The sequence below is a fragment of the Microtus pennsylvanicus genome, chromosome 1 (genome assembly GCF_037038515.1).
Source record: "Microtus pennsylvanicus isolate mMicPen1 chromosome 1, mMicPen1.hap1, whole genome shotgun sequence".
Taxonomy (NCBI): domain Eukaryota; kingdom Metazoa; phylum Chordata; class Mammalia; order Rodentia; family Cricetidae; genus Microtus; species Microtus pennsylvanicus.
In genome coordinates this window covers 137,402,665-137,421,511 of record NC_134579.1, presented here as the reverse complement: position 1 = coordinate 137,421,511, position 18,847 = coordinate 137,402,665, and the positions used below count along the sequence as shown (strand labels likewise).

At 51.0% G+C, this 18,847-nt stretch overlaps 1 protein-coding gene across 2 annotated transcripts in view; it reads right to left on the bottom strand.

The window, feature by feature from the left end:
- Ltbp4 (latent transforming growth factor beta binding protein 4) overlaps positions 1-18,847 on the bottom strand; it is a 36,361-nt gene that overhangs the window by 1,071 nt on the left and 16,443 nt on the right. For both annotated transcript variants that reach the window (XM_075987671.1, XM_075987660.1), the window contains 14 exons: positions 17,985-18,113; positions 17,672-17,797; positions 17,157-17,279; positions 16,892-17,023; positions 14,501-14,632; positions 14,287-14,412; positions 9,368-9,514; positions 6,039-6,305; positions 5,608-5,679; positions 4,302-4,430; positions 3,968-4,114; positions 2,877-3,029; positions 1,753-2,133; positions 1,234-1,386 (listed from right to left, as the gene is read on the bottom strand). In XM_075987671.1, the coding sequence (XP_075843786.1) occupies positions 1,234-1,386; positions 1,753-2,133; positions 2,877-3,029; positions 3,968-4,114; positions 4,302-4,430; positions 5,608-5,679; positions 6,039-6,305; positions 9,368-9,514; positions 14,287-14,412; positions 14,501-14,632; positions 16,892-17,023; positions 17,157-17,279; positions 17,672-17,797; positions 17,985-18,113 (2,217 nt within the window). The remainder of the gene's footprint in view (positions 1-1,233; positions 1,387-1,752; positions 2,134-2,876; positions 3,030-3,967; positions 4,115-4,301; positions 4,431-5,607; positions 5,680-6,038; positions 6,306-9,367; positions 9,515-14,286; positions 14,413-14,500; positions 14,633-16,891; positions 17,024-17,156; positions 17,280-17,671; positions 17,798-17,984; positions 18,114-18,847) is intronic.

The following is an 18,847-nucleotide window of genomic DNA, read 5'->3' as shown; positions in this document are numbered from 1 at the left end:
TTACAAATGTGTGTGCCACCTGTATGCAATACCCACAGAGGCCAGAAGGGGGTGTTGGATTCCCTGGAGTTGGAATTACAAGTGGTAGTGAGTGTCTTGTGTGGGGTTTGTTTGTTTGTTTTGTTTGTTTTTTTGAGACAAGGTTTCTCTTTAGCTTTTGGGGCCTGTTCTGGAACTAGCTCTTGTAGACCAGGCTGACCTCGAACTCACAGAGATCCGCCTGCCTCTACCTCCCGAGTACTGGAATTAAAGGTGTGCGCCACCACTGCCCGGTCTCTAATGTGGGTTTTGGAAACCAAATTCTGGTCATCTGAAGAACAGGAGCCCTCTTGGCCACCGGGGCATCTATGTAGCCTTGATCCCCAATATATACACAGGGTGTTCGACATCACTGACATTCACAGGAACTCTATGAAGCGGGATCTCTCACTGTGTTTTTTTGTGGGATTTTTATTTTGTTTTGTTTCTCCAGATGAGGAAAGCTAAGCAAGACACAGTGCCCAGTCTCAGGCCACAGAGCAAACTGATAGTCTGAGACGGGGGTCTCGGAGCCCCTCACAGCTCCTGGTTGCAAGCACTTGCCTCCCCCTCCCCCCTCCCCCCCCCCCCCCCCCCCCCCGTACAGGCAGACATGATTACTACCCCAATCATGTGGGAAGGCTGTGGTTTTGCAAAGAGATCAAGAAGATTGCCCAAGGTAGCATGGACAATTCTCAGAGCCTCATGTGCAGGAGCTGGGGTATGGATTAGTGAGCCATAGCACCTGCCTAGAATCCCTCAGTGAGGGGCTGGCGTGTGGCTCAGTGGGAGAGCCCTGCTTAGAATCCCCCAGTGAGGGGCTGGGGTGTGGCTCAGTGGGAGAGCCCCTGCCTAGAATCCCCCAGTGAGGGGCTGGCTGTGGCTCAGTGGGAGAGCCCTGCTTAGAATCCCCCAGTGAGGGGCTGGGGCCTGGCTCAGTGGTAGAGCATCTGCTTAGACAGCATCAAACTCTGGTTCTAACCTCAGAACAGCAAAATAAATAAATAAATAAACACAAATAAATAAACAATGTCCACATATTCCCAACCTCAGCTCTGCCATGTACAGGAGTCTTACTCTGACGTCATCTTCAGTCAAGCCCCACCCCCAGCAAGAATAAATTTCTTCATCCTAGGATGGCCTGGTTCCTGTCTATAATGAGGTTCCTGATCACCCTCTGGTCAAACTACTGTTCCCTCTGCTCCCCTTCCTCACCAACACAGGACATGCGGGTGATGTCCAGGCGGTAGCCATCGAAACAGTCGCAGGTAAAGCCTTCGGGAACGCGCACACAGCGGCCATGGGCGCAGCCGTCCAGGATCCCACACTCCTCAGCCTCCAGGCCTTCATAGGGCTCAGCCAAGGCTCCTGCAGAGAACACAAGGAGCTATGACCGGGAGAGCTCTGCCTTAGGTCCCTTTGTCTCCTTCTTCCTTTTGGTTCTTGGCTTCCCAGGCTGTGTGGGTCTCATCCTAATCTGCCTTCCCGCTCCCAGACTGCATGGGGCGCTGTACTGAGACCCTAGGTGTTACTATGCATTCCAGGATGACCTCAAACTTGCAGCAATCCTCCTGCCTCTGCCTCTCTAATGCTGGGATTACAGGCATGAGTCACCTTCAGTTGCTCTTATGCATTTCTGAACGTGACTCGCCTTCTGCCTTCTCTCTCTCTCTGCATCTCCACCCCCTTGTGTTTTTTGACTGTCTGCTTGGTATCTCTGGCAGCGCTACTCACCTGTATAGCCTCCACGCTCAGAGGACTCCTCAGGCTCTGGGAAGGAACCACGGGTGTCTCTGGATCTATATGTCCAGCCAGTGCCTCTGCTAGGTGGGGCCGGAGCCTCCGACTCACCATAGGGACCACCGTCATCCTCAAAGTCTGGCATGTCGAAGGGTGGGGCGCCATAAGGGGCCTCCCGACGAGCAAAGGGTCCAGGAGGGGCTGGGTAGGGGTCATAGGGTAGCACAGGTGGTGAATACAGGTCTGGACCATAAGGGAGACTCTGGTAAGGTGGGCCTATATCTGGGCCATATTCGTACGGGAGTCCAAAGCCGCCTGGGCGCGGTGGGCCATATGCAGGGGGGCGCAGCACATTGCAAAGGGCCTCGAAATCATCTGTGAACAGGAGCCAAGATATACCACGGTCAGTACCCTCTGTTCATGTACCCTTCCCCCAGCAACATAGGAAAAGCTCTGGGAGGGCTTCGGATGGTTCCAGACTAATTCTAGGATTCTGAGATCTTGGGATACAGCATCCTTAGACTGCAGCTACGGTGCAGGGACTAAGGTGCTGGAATTTGGGGAAACATGGGAGCTTGGGCGAGGAACCTGAAGAAATGAGAGGAAGGTGTTTTATGGCTATAAAATCAATGGGCTGGCTGAACACTGGGACTTAGAGCCAAAGGAGCCTGAAGGGAGCTTGAACCTCTGGGATTTGGAGGAAGCAAGCCTGGGATTTGGGGCTCATATTTTTAAGGAGCTAGTAGGAGGGACCAGAGATCTTTGGGGCTGTGTTGGAATCTTGATAATCTGATGTGGGGATGCCCAAGGCAATGACCGTCAGCAGCTGTTAGGGCTATGAGCAGAGTCTGAAGGGCGAGATGTGTGTGGGCAATGGCTCCTGGGATCTAAGGGCCCCGGGGTGTCTGGAGTGGGGTGTCTGGAGTGGGGTGTCTCACAGGTGGTGTCTTGGCGGTGGGGGGGGGGTGATCTAGAAACCAGGCATTTAAGGTGAGAGACTTCAGAGCGGTGGGAGTGGGTGATTCAGGCCTTGAGATTTCTGTTGATTTTGGGACGGGCTGCAATGGACGTACAGATGCCAAGAGGTCCCCTGGGGGCAGTGCAGAGATGTATGGTACCTGAGTCCTGGGCAGGACAGAGAGCGCAGTCCATGCCCCAGGCTTCTCCGTAGAGACAGCAGCACTCTGTGTAGGTGGCCTGCCGGTCTAGACGCGGGCGACTGCAAACAAGATCAGGCCCCACTTCCTGCCAGCACACTCCCAGATTGTCATCTACGGGCAATGACAGGATGTGTCAGGCCAGACTGGAACTTGGGCCATCCCACACAGACCCGAGTCCAGCCTCCAGAGGGTTCTGTGAAATGAGGGCCATTGTTTTACTTCCCTGGACATTAGTGTGTGTGTGTGGTTTTTTGTTTGCGTTTTCATCTTTGAGGTGGTCTCTCTATGTAGCTCAGGCTGGCCCAGAACTTGTGGTTCAGCCATCTCTTGTGCAGCTAGTATCACAGGTGCGCCCACCACACCCTGCACCCTGATCATTATTTAAATGAAGCCTCAAAATTCAGTAATTTTTGTAGGAACAGAAACAGGAAAAGAGAATTTGGGCCCATGGACCAAGGCAAAGCAGGGGAGACACACAGACTGTATGAGAGACAAAGAGACTTAAGATAGGTGGAGAGAGAGAGACCTGTAGTAGAGCAGGCCTGTAAATCCAGAAACCGAGAGGCTCAGGCAAGAGTTAATCTGAGTTTGGGCTAGCCTGGACTACATAGTGAGACTCTGCATGTAAAAAATGAGAGGAACCCGAGGCCGAAGAAATGTGTGCGGGTATACAGAGCAAGAAAATGAAAGACCAGCACTGAAACTTTCACCTTCAACCACCAGGTCAGGTTACCCCAAAAGAGAAGTAACCCCTGTCCTCTCATCCCGGTAATCCCAGCAATTAGAAAGCCAAGGCAGGAAGATTTCTATGCGTTCCAGATCAGCCTATACTACAAAATAATAATTTGGGGGTAAAAAATCAAAAGCAAAACAGTGTGGGCCAGAGGCATTGTGGCTCAACGGCTTTAATGCCAGCGCTCTGGAGGAAGAGGAAGGCGGGTGTCTGTGAGATCCAGGCACTAGGGGCGTGGCCTTGAAGAAGGCGTGGCCTAGGGATCTAGCGGCTGGGAGTCGGGGGTGGGGCTGGGCGGGTCTGTGGGCGGGGTTACCGAGGCTCTGGCTCTCGTTGGAGACGCAGCGGCGCCGGGAGCCGTCCAGCACCAGTGGGGGCTCGCAGGTGCAGTGGTAAGAGCCCACCGTGTTGACGCAGCGGCCACCTTCACAAGCGGGCTCCTCGTCGGCACATTCGTCATTATCTAGGACGGTATGGGGCAGGGGAGTGAGGCGGTTACCAGGTTGAACTCCGTTTCACATTTCCCCAGCTCACTGACAAGAGTGATGGATGCAGTCTAGACTTCAGAAGGGCTTCCTGCTGGGATAGCCACATTCCTATTTGGGACTGGCACGGCCAGAGCTGGGGGTGGGGGAAGGTGGGGTTCATACCAACGCACTCCAGCCGCTGTGCGTGATAGTAGAAGCCGTTGCTGCAATAGCAAGAGTAGCCCGGGGCGGTGTTCACACACACTCCGCTCTTGCACACCTGGTCCTGGAAGAGTTGGCATTCATCCACATCTGCAGGAAAAGGTGGAGAGAGATGAGCACGCGCGCGCGCGCGGGGGGGGGGTGATCTAGGAGAAACGAGGGGAGTATGGGATGACCAGTCACGACAGAAGGAGATAGCAATGGCACCCAGAAGGTGAGACAAGGAGAACTGGGACCAGAGGAGAGGCTGAGGCAGAAAATTCTAAGAGAATCAAAGTGAGAGACAGAAGATGAAGCCAGGTATGTTGAAGCACACATGCAATCCCAGTAGTCAAGAGGTGAGAGTCAGAAGAAGAATAAGAGTTCAAGGTTAGCCTTTGCTGCTTAGCAAATTCTTGGTTAGCCTGGGCTACCTGACCCTGTACTCAAAAACACAAATTAAAAAGGAGAAAAGAAAAGAAAGACACACTGGGCCGTGGGGGCACACACCTTTGATCCCAGCACTCGGGAGGCAAAAGCAGATGGGTCTCTGTAAGTCTGAGGCCTGAGGCCTGCCTGGTCTACATACAGAGTGAGTTCCCTGACAGTCAGGGTTAGACAGAGAAACTCTATCTCAAGAAGTAGGAGGAGGAGGAAGAGGAAGAAGTAGTAGAAGAAAGACCAAAAAGAAAAAAGGAGGAAAGAAAAGAAAGGAAAGAAAAAGAATAAATGAAAAAAAGAGAAAGGAAGGAAGAAGAGAAATTGGGTGACTCACAAATTTGAGGCCAATCTGGGCTACTAATGAGATCCACTCTTCAGGAAGGGAGGGAGGGAGGGAGGGAGGGAGGGAGGGAGGGAGGGAGGGAGGAGGAGGAGGGAGGGAGGGAGGGAGGAGGAGGGAGGGAGGGAGGGAGGGAGGAGGAGGGAGGAGGAGGGAGGGAGGAGGAGGGAGGGAGGGAGGGAGGGGGGGGAGGGAGGAGAAGGGAGGGAGGGAGGAGAAGGGAGGGAGGGAGGGGGGGAGGGAGGAGAAGGGAGGGAGGGAGGAGAAGGGAGGGAGGGAGGGAGGGAGGAGGAAGGAGGGAGGAGGAGGTAGGGAGGAGGAGGGAGGGAGGGAGGGAGGAGGGGGGAGGGGGAGGAGGGAGGGAGGGAGGGAGGAGGAGGAGGGAGGGAGGAGAAGGAAGGGAGGGAGGGAGGGAGGAGAAGGGAGGGAGGGAGGGAGGGAGGGAAAGAAACGGGTAGGGTGAGAGCCTAGGGGTTGCAGGTGGTGGCGGTTGAAGTCTGGCCTTACCTCTCCGGGCACTCAGGTCTCCACTGGGCACCAGGTAGCCCCGACCATGAGGACACAATGACTGGTACTCAGCTGCACACAGAAGCAAGGATGAACCCAGAAACCCAAGTCCCAGTCCTTGCCCGCGCCCGCTGACTCTAGTCCCCTACCAAGTGCTAAAGCCAGGGTCAGTTAGTGCCCACTTCTGACCTGGTGCCCACCTTCCTGGAAGATCCAGTAACTCAACCCTAGACCCAATATCCTTTTTCCAGCCCCCATATCCCAGGCCCTGTGTCTCTGCACAGCCCATGCCCTCCCGTCTCAGTTCCCGGGCCCTGTGGCTCCCCACAGCGCATGCCTGCCCATCTCAGTGCCCAGGCCCTGTGTCTCTCCACAGCCCATGCCCTCTCGTCTCAGTGCCTGGCCCCTGTCTCCCCACAGCGCATGCCCACCTGTCTCAGTGCCCGGGCACTGTTGGATACGGCAGCCACTGCCCCAGCCTTCACCCACAGTACAGCAACACTCCTGCCACGTCACATTTCGAGCCAAGATATTGTCACATGCATCTGGAGCCGCTGTGTCAAAGTAGCACTCACGACGCCCGCTGCTCACAGGTCCCTGCCTGGGAGGGCTGGGTCTTCGAGGTTGGGGTGGGGGCGGAGGCCTCGCTATAAGATTGGGGCTGGCAGGTGCTTGGGGCTGTGAGCCTGGGAATGTGCCTGAAGAAACAAGAGGCTTTAGCCAGATGTAGGTTACATCTCCTATTCTCCCAAGTCAGTGATAGGGAAACAGGCTCAGAGGGTACCAGCCATCAGCAATAGAACAGGACCAAACACTTAGGGGGCTGGGGACAGATACGGTTTCAAGTAACTCAGGATGACTCTGGATTCTCCTGCCTCCACCTCCCAAGGGCTAGGACTGTGTGTCCTATTACACCAAACCTAGAGCCCTACGAGTGCTAGCCCAGGACTTTAAAATCTAGATGATAACACAATTAGTATGTATATTATATTATACATATGGATTTGGTTGGCTTTCTTTCTTTCTTCCATTTTATTTTGCTTTGTTTTCCAAGATAGGCTTTCTCTGTGTAGCTCTGGCACTCAATTTGTAGACCAGGCTGGCCTTGAATTCACAGCGATCCACCTGCTTCTGCCTCCTGCGTGCCACCATCCAGCCAAATTATATTTTGAGTTGCTATTATTTAGTAAGCTAGTCTGGCCGGAGACGCAGAGGTCCTCCTGCCTCAGCCTCCGAGTGCTGTAGTTACGGGTGTGAGCCACCACACTTTGGCTATGGCTCTTTCTTGTCAATTCTGTATCCTTTGTTTCACAACATGGCCCTTTCCAGGTGTCCCTTCAGCGGCAGGACAGGTGGGGACAGGCGATTGCTTTCCACGTGCTTCTCTGGGTCTTCACCCCCAGCTTGCCTCAGACTGCATTGAACACACTCCGCCAGCAGGCAGCCTCACAGCTCGCTCACATGGCTCTCTCAGGGGTGCTTGTCTCTCACCCCTCTCTCCCCACTCAGTCCAGCCCTGCCTTCTCCTGCTCCCCAACCCTTCTCCTCAGCACTTTCACACAGCATCCCTAGGGGGATTTCAGACCCTTTCTTGGTTAAAACTGGTCCGTGATGCTCCAAACTCTGAGAAAGAGCCTCCTAAAGCAACTGCCCAGAGCTGTCTGGGTATGCCTATGAGGGCATTTCCCAAAAGGACTTCCAGAAGATCCACGGCAGCCTCCCAGGGACTAGGGTCCTGACTAAAAAAGGGGGAAAGGAAAAAGCCAGCCAAACCCTGAGTTCCCCTTTCTCTGATTCCTGATCCACACACAGGGAGCAAGAAAAGTCACTCGGCTGCTGCCATGTGTCCCCACAGATGGACTACGCCATCCCATCAGGAACCAGGAACTCTTGCTCCCTTCTGTAGTTTGCAGGTCACACAAAGTCCCTCACATACTTCAGCTCCTTGTTTCTGTTCATCCCACTGGGTTCTGACACTGACCCCTTCAAAAGCCCCCCAAAGCCTCTTCCCATGCTGGCCTGGGTTTCTTCTTTTCCTCCATAGCTCCCTTTGCTTTTCCATCCTCCCAGCTGGTCCAGATTTCTCTGTTGCATCATTTGCTAGAGATATCTTTATCTCTTCATTGGATTTTTTCACTGCTAGGGATTGAACACAGGGCTTTGTGCATACCAGGCAAGATCTTTATTGCTGAGCCATGTCTCTAGCCCCTCACTGGGGGATTCTAGGTAGGGGTTCTACCACTGAGCCACACCCCAGCCCCTCACTGGGGGATTCTAGGCAGGGGCTCTACCACTCAGCCACAACCCAGACCCTCACTGGGGGATTCATGGCAGGGGCTCTACCTCTGAGCCAACCCAGCCCCTCACTGGGGGATTCTAGGCAGGGGCTCTACCTCTGAGCCAACCCAGCCCCTCACTGGGGGATTCTAGGTAATTTTTCCACTGCTGAGCCATACCTCAACCTTTCACGAGTGGGGTCTAGACAAGCACTCTGCCACTGAACTATAGATACCAAGCCAACCTTTACTTTTTATTTGAGACAAGGGGGGCCTCACTAAATTGCCCTGGTTGCCACTGAACTCACTTTATAGCCTTGAACTTTCAGCCCACCTCTGCTGGCTGAGTAGACATAGGCTTTATAGCACCTGCCTTAGCTTTTGGTTGGGTGTTGAGATTATCTGGACAGAGATTAAGCCTCTCTGCTTAAGATTGTGTTCCCAACGTGCAGCGAGGGCCGGAACGTGCTGATTGGCCTACACAGACACGCCAACTGAAGGAATCTAACAGAGTTAGGCCAGGATCGAATTCTCTTGAGTAAGTCTAATATCACGTCAAAGGCCGGGGTCTTCAGCTCAGTGTGGAACACCTGCCTATTATCCACGTCATCCTGCGTGGTCGAAGGGGGTTTGTATATTTGTTTATTTAAAGCAATAGCATTTAGGATTGGGGCTGGGGCTCAGTTGGTAGAGTGCTTGCCTAGCATGCACCAAGCCCACGATTTGGTTCTCAGCACCACGTAAGCCAGCCGTAGTGGCACATGCCTATGATCCCAGCACTTAGGCAAGGCAGGAGGGTCAAGGTGTTCAAAGTCATCTCAGCTACATAGAATTTCTGGCCAGCCTGGGCTACATGAGACCCCACATGGAAAAGAAATCGGGCTTTCAAAATGACTCATTGGATAAAGATGTTTGTCATGGAAGCCTGCTGATTTGAGTTCAGTCCCAGGAGCCATGTAAAGGTGGGAGGAGAGAACCACCTCCACATGTGTCCTCCGACTTCCACATGCACACCCTAGGACATAACCATGCCTACATGCATGTACCCATCGTGTCGTACACCAGAGTCAAACTTTGACAAATAAACTAATGACCGAGGAGATGGCTCAGGAGCTAAGGTCACTTGCTGCTCTTGCAGAGGAATCAACTAGGTCCCCAGCACCCATGTGGCCTTTTGGGACACACACACACACATGCACATAATAAACTCACTCTCCACATACACATACATAAAAAATAAACCTTATGCAACCTTTTGAAAAACTGAATAATTAAAAACATCAAAAAATATGAAAAATAAAGTAATAGTATTTGACCGATGAAAGATATTAACACGCGCACGCACACAGACACACACACAAGCACGTACACGCGTGCACACACACACACACGCATGCACGTACACACTCACATGAGCACAGCTGAGCCACATAATTCTCCCACAGGACCAGCAGCCATTTGTTAAGTAGACACATGGATCTTACCAGCAGAAGTCCGTGGAGGAACACAGCGCCCAGTCATGGGGTCAAACTCCTCAGGGCTTGTGGGGCAAACACATAGGAAGGAGCCTTCGACATTTTCACACAGTGCGGAGCCACACACACCCTGTAGTGTCTCACACTCGTTCACATCTGAGAGCAGGAAAGAGAGCAAGAGGGGGTCCATGTTATAAACGTCTGTGGCTCGAGATGTCCAAGATTCCAAGTATAACAGATGGGGCTGAAGAGATGGCCCAGAAGTTAAGAGCACTGGCTGCTCTTTCAGAGGATTTGGGCTCGGTTCCCAGCACTCAGGTAGCGCACAACTGTCTCTAACTCCAGTTCCAGGGGATCTGATGCCCTCTTCTGGCCTCTACAGGCACTGCATGCATGTGGTACAGATAAACACTATATCCATAAAATAAAATATTCAAATAAAATGGATTTTAATCTACCTCTATATAGATAAATGTCTTTTGAGGTAGTATCTCATTGGGTAGCCCTGGATCACTTTGTAGATCAGGCTAGCCTTATACTTGTGGCAATCCTTCTGCCTCTGCCTCCTGGAGTGTCAGGATTATATGTATGAGCCAAGACTGTCAGCTTTGTGTTGTCACTGTCTCATAAAAAAACAAAAACAAGCCAGGCGGTGGTGGCGCACGCCTTTAATCCCAGCACTCGGGAGGCAGAGGCAGGCGGATCTCTGTGAGTTCGAGGCCAGCCTGGTCTACAAGAGCTAGTTCCAGGACAGGAACCAAAAAGCTACGGAGAAACCCTGTCTAGAAAAATCCAAAAAACAAACAAACAAACAAACATAAAACCAGCCAGGTGGTGGTGGCACACACCTTTAATCCCAGCATTCAGGAGTCAGAGGCAGGCGGATCTCTGTGAGTTTGAAGGCATCCTGATCTACAGAGTTCCAGAGCAACACAGAGAAACCCTGTGTTGGAAAAAAAAAAAGCCAAACAAAAACAAAACAAAAAGCCAAAAAAAAAAAAAACTAAAACCAAAAACATAAACAAAAAAACAGTTTTACTCTTGAACCGGGGATAGTTTGGATCTCCCTGTATAGCCCAGGCTGCCCTCCTCCTACTTCGGTCTCCCAGGGGGCTGGCAGTAGAAACACACACCATTACACCTGGTTCACAATGTAAACTTTTAAAAAAGATGTGTGTGTGTGCCTCTTGTGTTTCATATGCTTGTATGTGTGCCATGTCCATGGTTCCAGTGGAGACCAGAAGGTGCTGGATCCTGGGAAATGGATTGTAGATGATTGTGAGCTATCATGTGGGTGCTGGGAACCGCACTCCAGACTTCTGAAAGACCAGTGAGTGCTCTAAACTGCTGATCCAACTTTCCTTCCCCTAGAGTGGATACTTTTTAACAGCCCAGACTCTACTGTGTACTTTTCTTCTGGTTAGAAACTTGGACTTTCCCTTGGGAATTCTCTGAGCTTCCAAGTCAGCCCCAGGCATCCTGAGTACAGCCAAGTCTCCACTGGGGCAGAACCAATCAGGTTACTGCGATTCTCCGGGTCAGAGGCAGGCAATGACTTCATCACACCAATCAAAGCCAGTCTCAGACTTTCTGGGTCGCCTCCTTAGCTCTCCAGCTGCCAGGCAGAGGATGTCAGCCCAGAGAGAGCTAGGGCCACCTGTCACTGCCTAAAAACAAGCCCAACAGAGGGAGGCAGACAGTTTTGCTGCAGCTCTTGGCTCCAGTTCCACCTGCACTCAGACTTTGGCACTTCAGAGCCTCCCTCTCTTCTCAGCTGTTGTTCATGTTTTGAACATCTGCCAGCACATATGTATGCGCATCACATGAGTGCCTGGTGCCCTCCAAGGCCAAGAATGGGCAGCAGATCTTCTGGAACTGGGGTTACAGTCGTGAGACACCATGTGGGTAATGGGGACTGAACCTGACTCTTTGCAAAAGCAGCAAGTGCACAATCCCAGCACTTGGGAGGCAGAGGCAGGTGGATCTCTGAGTTTGCAGCCAACCTGGCCTACAGAATGACTTCCAGGATAGTTAGTGCTACACAGAGAAACCCTTCCTTGAAAATAAGTTAATTAATTAAAAATAAAGATATATGTATTTGACGGCATGGTGGCACAGGCCCTTAATCCCAGCACTCAGGAGGCTGAGACAAGTGGAGTATGAAGTTCTGTGAGTACGAAGCTAGTCTGATCTACATAGTGAGTTTCAGGCCAGACAGAGTTACATGGTGAGACCCTGTCTCAACACACACACACACACACACACACACACACACACACACACACACACGAGTTGGGGGCAGGAGAGATGGCTCAGTGTTTAAGAGCACTTGTTCTTGCAGAAGACCCAGGCTCATTCCCAGCACTCAATTGGCAATTCACAACTGCTCATAACCCCATTTCCAGGGGAACTGACATTCCTTCCTCCAAGGGCACCAGGCACACATGTGCTATACAGACATACATTCAAGTGAAACATTACATATATGAGAGTTTTTTGTTTTTGTTGTTGTTGTTGTTGTTTTTGAGACAGGGTCTCTCTGTGTAGCTCTGGCTGTCCTGAAATTTCCTCTGTAGGCCAGGTTGGTCTCAAACTCACAGAGAGATCTGCCTGCCTCTGCCTCTCAAGTGCTGGGATTAAAGATGTGTGCCACCACCGCCCGGTGATATATTCGTTTTCAATCAAGTATATATATGTGTATCTATATGTGGGTATGTATACGTGAGCGCAGGTGCTCTCAGAGGCCAGAGGTGACACATCCCCTGGAGCCGGAATTTCAAGTGGTTGTCTCCCAACATAAGTGCTGGGAATCAAACAGAGGTCCTCTCAAAACAGCAATCCACACTCTTAGCTGCTGGACCATTTCTCATCCCTTCCCATGCCTTCTTCATTCTCTTTTAAGAAGTAAATGCTTTTGGTGAAGGATCTCAAAACAAAACAAACAAACAAAAAACAAGAGAAAACAAGTGAAGGCATTGAGAACTGTTAGTTTAAGGCCAGTCTGGGCTGCACCGTAAGACCCTGCCTCAACCCTCGTGTCCCCAACCAAAAAGAAAATAGAATAAAGTCGGAGTTTGCACTTGTGAAAACCTAGAGGATATACAGCTCAATCCTATGTACTCCACTGTGTATATACTGGATCTCTAGAGCCAGAAAGATGGCTCAGGACGTAAACGCCCTCGCTTGCTGTCAAGCCTAATGACCTGAATTTGGTCCCTAGGAACCCACATGATGGAAGGAAAGAACAGACTCCCACAGGTTGTCCTCTGCCTTCCACATGCATTGGGCCTCTAATTAAAATATCTGTAAAGACATAAGGAACTCTAATTAATAATAAGCAGACTGAAGATTGGCTCATGACTGTAATTCCAACACTCAGAAGACAAAGGCAGGAGGGTCAAGGCAAGCTGAAGGCCAGCATGGTCTAAGTGAGTGAGTGAGTTCAGTTCTACATTTCTACATAGCCTGTTCTAGTGAGTTTGGGGCCAGCCCTGTCTACGTACTGAGTTCAGGGCCAGCCTGTTCTATGTAGTAAGTTCTGGGCCAGACTGGTCTATGTAGTAAGTACAGGGCCAGCCTGTTCTATGTAGTGAGTTCAGGGCCAGCCTGTTCTATGTAGTGAGTTCAGGGCCAGCCTGTTCTATGTAGTGAGTTCAGGGCCAGCCTGTTCTATGTAGTAAGTTCAGGGCCAGCCTGATCTAGTAGTGAGTTCAGTGCCAGTCAAGGCTAGAATGAGATTCTTTTCTCAAAAACAAACTCTCAAAAGCCCTGCAAATCTTTCCAAACACCTAAATGCTTTCCTAGATGGATATATGAGGTGGCCAGCACATTAAAATACTAGCAATAATGATGACAGCGGCGATGGTGGTGGTGATCTTGGTAATGACAGAATCTACATCGTGGGCAAGGAGAGGTGCAGCTTGCGGTTTTCTCTACTGCTGGATGTAGAAACTTTCTGTCAGATCTGGTGGCCCAGAGCTGTAATCCTAGCTACTAGGGAGATTGAGGCTGGAGTTTTACAAATGCAAGGCTTGCCTCAGCTGCAAAGTGAGTTCAAGGCCAGTCTCGACAATTTAGTGGTTCTATTTCTAAATAAAGTGGAAAAATTTGGCTGCTGCTGCTGGGTGCGATGGCATACACCTGTTATCTCAGCACTTCAGAAGTGGAAACAGAAAGATCCAAAATTGGAGGCCCTTCATGTTTACACAGTGAGATCAAGGCATGAGACCCCTTCCCCCGAAGGAAAAAGAAAAATAACAACAACAACAACAAAAAGCACCAGAAGGATTTGGGATGCAATTTCGTTGAGAGAAAGAAAAGAAATTAATGCACACACACAACTTAATTGGGGGCTGGAGAGATAGATGGCTCAGTGGTTGAGAGCACTGGCTGTGCTTGCAGATAGCCCAGGGTTCAATTCCCAGCACCCCTATGGGGGCTCACAACTGTCTGCAACTCCAGTTCCAGGGCATCCAATGCCCTCTTCTGACCTTTGTGGGGACCAGGCACAAATGTGGTGCAATAAATATATGTAGGAAAAATACCCGTAAAATAAAATAAATAAATCTTAAAAAAAAAACCAACAAAAACAAGCAAGCAAACAAGTAATTGACTAAGATTCTGCCACCTGATTCTTTCTGCTTGGAGACAGGGTCCTACCGTATCGCCCAGGATAGCCTGGAACTTGCTATGTACTCAGACTGGCCTTGAACTCACAGCAATCCTCTTGTTTCTGCCTCCCAGCTGTTGGTAGAAGTGAGCCACCATGTTTGGCACCGCAGGGTGGTTTTAGCTGGTATGCCTCCGACCTTAAATTCTGAGAACTAATTCTGCAACTCCAGAATTCATGTTTCTTCAGGAGAGTGGAGATGAGCAGGGCTGGACCACCCTACGCCCCCTGTGGTCCCACACGCCCTAAAGTCCCTTACCCACGCAGTGACGTCCATCCCGTGCCCCCTCGTAGCCTTGGTCACAGACGCACTGGAAGGAACCGGGCAGGTTCTGGCACATGGCGTGGGCACCACAAAAGGATCGGTTCCGACACTCATCCACGTCTGCAAGCACCAGCAGGCCATTTCAGCAGGGCCATATCGAAATCTCAAGTCCCCTCCACATCCCACCTACTACCCAGTGGACACCCACCCTGGCATCCGCCCCCTGGTGTGGGCTGATAACCAGGGTCACAGGCTGGCGTGCAGCGGTAGGAGCCAGGGGTGTTCTCACAGCGCTGCGCTCCGCAAATCGCAGAGCCGTATTCTTGGCACTCGTCCACATCTGCAAGAGAGTGAAGGAAGGACAGAGGGAGGAGAGTCAAGGGCCTGAAATGGGGGGCAGTGGGGGAGGGGGTCACTGATGCTGCTTCCAGTTACTGAGTCCTGTAGCTCTTAAGTCTTTTACTGCCATTTCTGAAACAACTCTAACAGGACTCCGCCCACCTCAGGACCTTTGCTGAGCTGTTCTCTTTGCTAGATATGTCCCCACAGCTATGGCCCCCTGCCCCTCATTTCACTGCCCCCCTTTTTTGTTGAGATTTCACATGGGAGCTGTATTTACATCATTCTTCTCAGTGCTCCAATTAATTCCCCGTCCTCCCCACTCCCTTTCAAATCCATGACCTCTCCTCCTCCTCCTTCCTCCTTTCTTCCCTCCTTTCTTTTTAAGTTGGGACATGGTCTCACTATGGAGCCCTGACTGTCTGGCTGTCCAGGAACTCACTATGAGGACCAGGCTGACCTTGAACTCACAGAGATCTGCTTGTCTCTGCCTCCCAAGTTTTGGAACTAAAGCCATAGTCCACCACGCTTGGTTTATTTTTCTTCAATTTTAAATTTTGTTTAGTTTTAAAGGCAGGGTCTCAAGTAGACCAAGCTGGCCTTGAATCCTACGTAGCCAAGGAAAACCATCAATTCCTCCTGCCTCCACCTTCCAGTCACTGCGATTGTAGGAGTGGATGCCACCACATCCACTCTCCCTCGAAAGCTAACATTACTTCTTATTTAGAATCTCAAGAAGCTAGGCTGACCCCAAATTTGTCATGCAGCCAGTCTCCTCCTCCCAAATACTGGGTCACAGGACAGCGCTCACTTTGTGCCTGTACCCAGTGTCCATCTGTCTTGTATCAGCTGAGGACTCAGTCTCATGGCTCTTTCTGTGATTTTTGTTTGTTTGTTTTTGTTTTTTGAGACACAGTTTCTCTGTTTAGCCCTGGCTGTCTTGGAACTCTCTTTGTAGACCAGGTTGGTCTCAAACTCACAGAGATCCGCCTACCTCTGCCTTCCAAGTACTGGGATTAAAGGCGTATGCCACTACGTCTGGTTTATAACCTCTTTCTTTCTTTCTTTCTTTCTTCTTCTTCTTCTTCTTCTTCTTCTTCTTCTTCTTCTTCTTCTTCTTCTTCTTCTTCTTCTTTTAGTGTTTTAGTTTATTTTTATTTCACATGACTGGTGCTTTGCCTGTACATATGTCTATGTGAAGGTGTAAGATCCCCTAGAACTGGAGTTATAGACAGTTGTCAGCTGCCATGTGGGCACTGGGAATTGAACCAGAGTCCTCTGGAAGAGAAATCAGTGTGCTCTTCACCACTGAATCTTTCCAGCTCTATAGCCTCTTTCTTAAACCTGACTTTAAGCTTGGCATGGTGACACATGCTTGTAATTCCAGCACTTGGGAGTCAGAGTGCATGACTAGAACGTAGTGCTAAGAAGACTGAGGCAGGAGGATTGTTGCAAGTTCCAGGCAAGCGCATCCTACAATAGTAAATTCCAAGCCAGCCAGAGCTACACACACACATACACACCCAGGTTGGAATCGAGACAGACTGTCTCACACCAAAAAAACAAGTTGAAGGTCAGCATGGCCCACACAGCAAAACACTGTGTGAACAAAACAACCTTGTCATCATATCTATAAAATGATCGGTATGCCGACAGGGACCATCCTGCCATGCAAACTCCATATCAGTAAGGATTTCTGCCTGTCAAGGCATCAACAGCGCCTGTCACACGGAAACGGCTTCCGAGTTATCCATGGAATGATCTCTGAATTTATTTACAGTTACCCGCTCCACTCCCCCCACAGCTCAGGAGGGCAGAGGTTTAGTTTGGCTCCTTTCCTGCTGTGCCCTCACCCCAGTCTGACATCCAGCAGGTGCTTCCTGAAATCTTTGGAACTAATGATTGAGATTTCCAGGAGTCAGAGGTTTAGCCACTAGGGAGCGAAGTGCAGCCCATAAGAGTTTTGTTTCACAGGACACGGAAAATACCGATCCACATGGCACGCTTTCCCTCAAAAACATATTAGAGCAGCTCAGTCAGGGGAGGCTTCTAGCTCCTCCCGATTCCTGAGAAGAGAAATCCCTCCCCATAATTAAACACACACACAGGGGTGGCAAATTTCCACCAGAAAACTGCGGGGGGGGGGGAGTGTTAACCTAGGATCTCTTCTAGGTTTTTGAGGCAGGCTATCTCTCCTCTGATTCCCAGGGAAGCAGACTCCAACAACCTGTCACAGATTTGGGGTGGGGAACTGTCTTACCATCACAGGTGCCCTCAGGGCCAGGGTGATAACCAGGATCGCAGTCGCGCACACAGCGGTAGGAGCCAGGGGAATTTTCACAGCGCTGAGACCCGCACAGGGCAGGTCCTCGTTCACGACATTCGTCAATGTCTGAGGACAGAAGCCGGGGAAAAAAAGGAGCAGGAGCGTCAGGAAGGAGAAGCAGCGGTGAGGGTGAAAAAGGAAGGAGTAGGAGAGGAGACCGAAGTCAGAAGGAGGGAGGCAGCGGAGTAAGGCCTCTCACCAAGGCACGAGGCAAGATCTGGGCCAGCGCGGTGCCCGGGAGGACAGACGCACTCAAAGGAGCCGTCAGTGTTGGTGCAGATGCCGCTCTGGCAAAGGTCCTCCTCGCTGCACTCGTCCACGTCTGCAGGACAGAGCAACGGAAACCCAGGGCCACATCCTGCTCTGCTTAATATCCCAGGCCACACCCCTCCAGTTTCCCCATCCGGACCCTCCAAGTCCCACAGCCTTCAAGGAAGGGCTCACCCAATCTGTTTTAGGCCCCACCTTTTCTTCTAAGCTCCGCCCCCGGTTGGAGTCCTTTCTAATCACTACTTAATTGTCAGACTCCAACTTTTCCTGACATGTCCTCCATGATTGCCACCTCCAGGTTCCGAAAGCTCCACTGGTCCAGTGATCCATGTAGATTCCCCCCAAACCTCCAAAAACTCCCCCTCTCCTCCCTCTTCCTCTTGTCCCGCCTTTTCCTGCTGTAAGCCCTCCCTTTCTGCCCTCAGATACAGCCTGGGCACTGACCCAGACAAGAAGCTCCACGAGGTCCAGGCCGGTAGCCAGGGGCACAAGTACAGGCAAAGGAGCCATCCGTGTTGAGGCACTCTCCGTGGGGGAAGCAGAAGTCGCCTTCCAGACACTCATTTATGTCTAGGGCACACAAGTGTCAGGGTTGGGCGGCTGGTTCCCAAAGGGAGCCCTGCCCATCACGTAACCCCACCACCCAAGTTGAAAGCTTAAAGGCTAAGTTATTTTGGAAACTCCTTTCTTAATCCATTTTATATCGCTAATGGGCTTTGCCCAAGAATTCATGCCTTACTCAGGTGAAGTATCTCACCTGCACAAGGCCCGGGTAGACCAGTTGGCGCCCGGTAACCTGGAGCGCAGCTGCAGTGGAAAGAGCCTTCGGTGTTGGTGCACTGGCCGTGGAGACCGCAAGGGGTGCCGGCACTGCATTCGTCCACATCTGTGGGGAGGGTTGGGGGGCTCATAGGGGTCCACTAGAGCAAAGGGATTGGTGAGAGTCATGGGACAGGATCTTGAATGGAGGTCAGGTGAGTACTCCAGGATTTGACGTCCTGTGGATCTGGGTTTCTGAGCCTGCCTCTACTGGGATCCTGAGGTCAGGGAAAGGGACTCTGAATTGGCACTGGGGATCAGAAATTAACCAAGGGAACGGATGAACTAGGATTGTTGGATAAGATTCTGCTTAATAAATGTATCAAAGTAAGCCAGTGTTGAGAATCCTGCCTGATGTCAGGGTCAAGGGTCATGTACCCAAATACGCTTCAGGAAAGAGAGTCTGAGAAGGGCTTTGGATAGAGAGTGAACCAGAACAACATGGTCAGGATTGTAAGGGGTTTTGTTTGTTTGTTTTTTGGTTAAGATCAAAAGGCACAGTCAAATTTAGGGTCATGGGACAGTAAGGGTCCAGAAATGTATTTATGAGACACAAAGTCAAGGGTTGTCAGCAAGGGTCATGCATGGCTAGTCCCCAAAAGTTCCAGCCGAGTCACAAGTTCCTAGGTTACAGTCAAGCATCACCCAGGGTCAAGAGTGTGGTCAGGTTAGTCACTGCAGGTGAGGGGGACACGAGTCAGAGTAACACTTGGTTGTCATTGCCCGTATAAGGGGACTGAGATTCAGGTCCCAGGTTATGGGTCAAGTCAGGGTCACGAACCAGGTCACAGGTCAAAAATC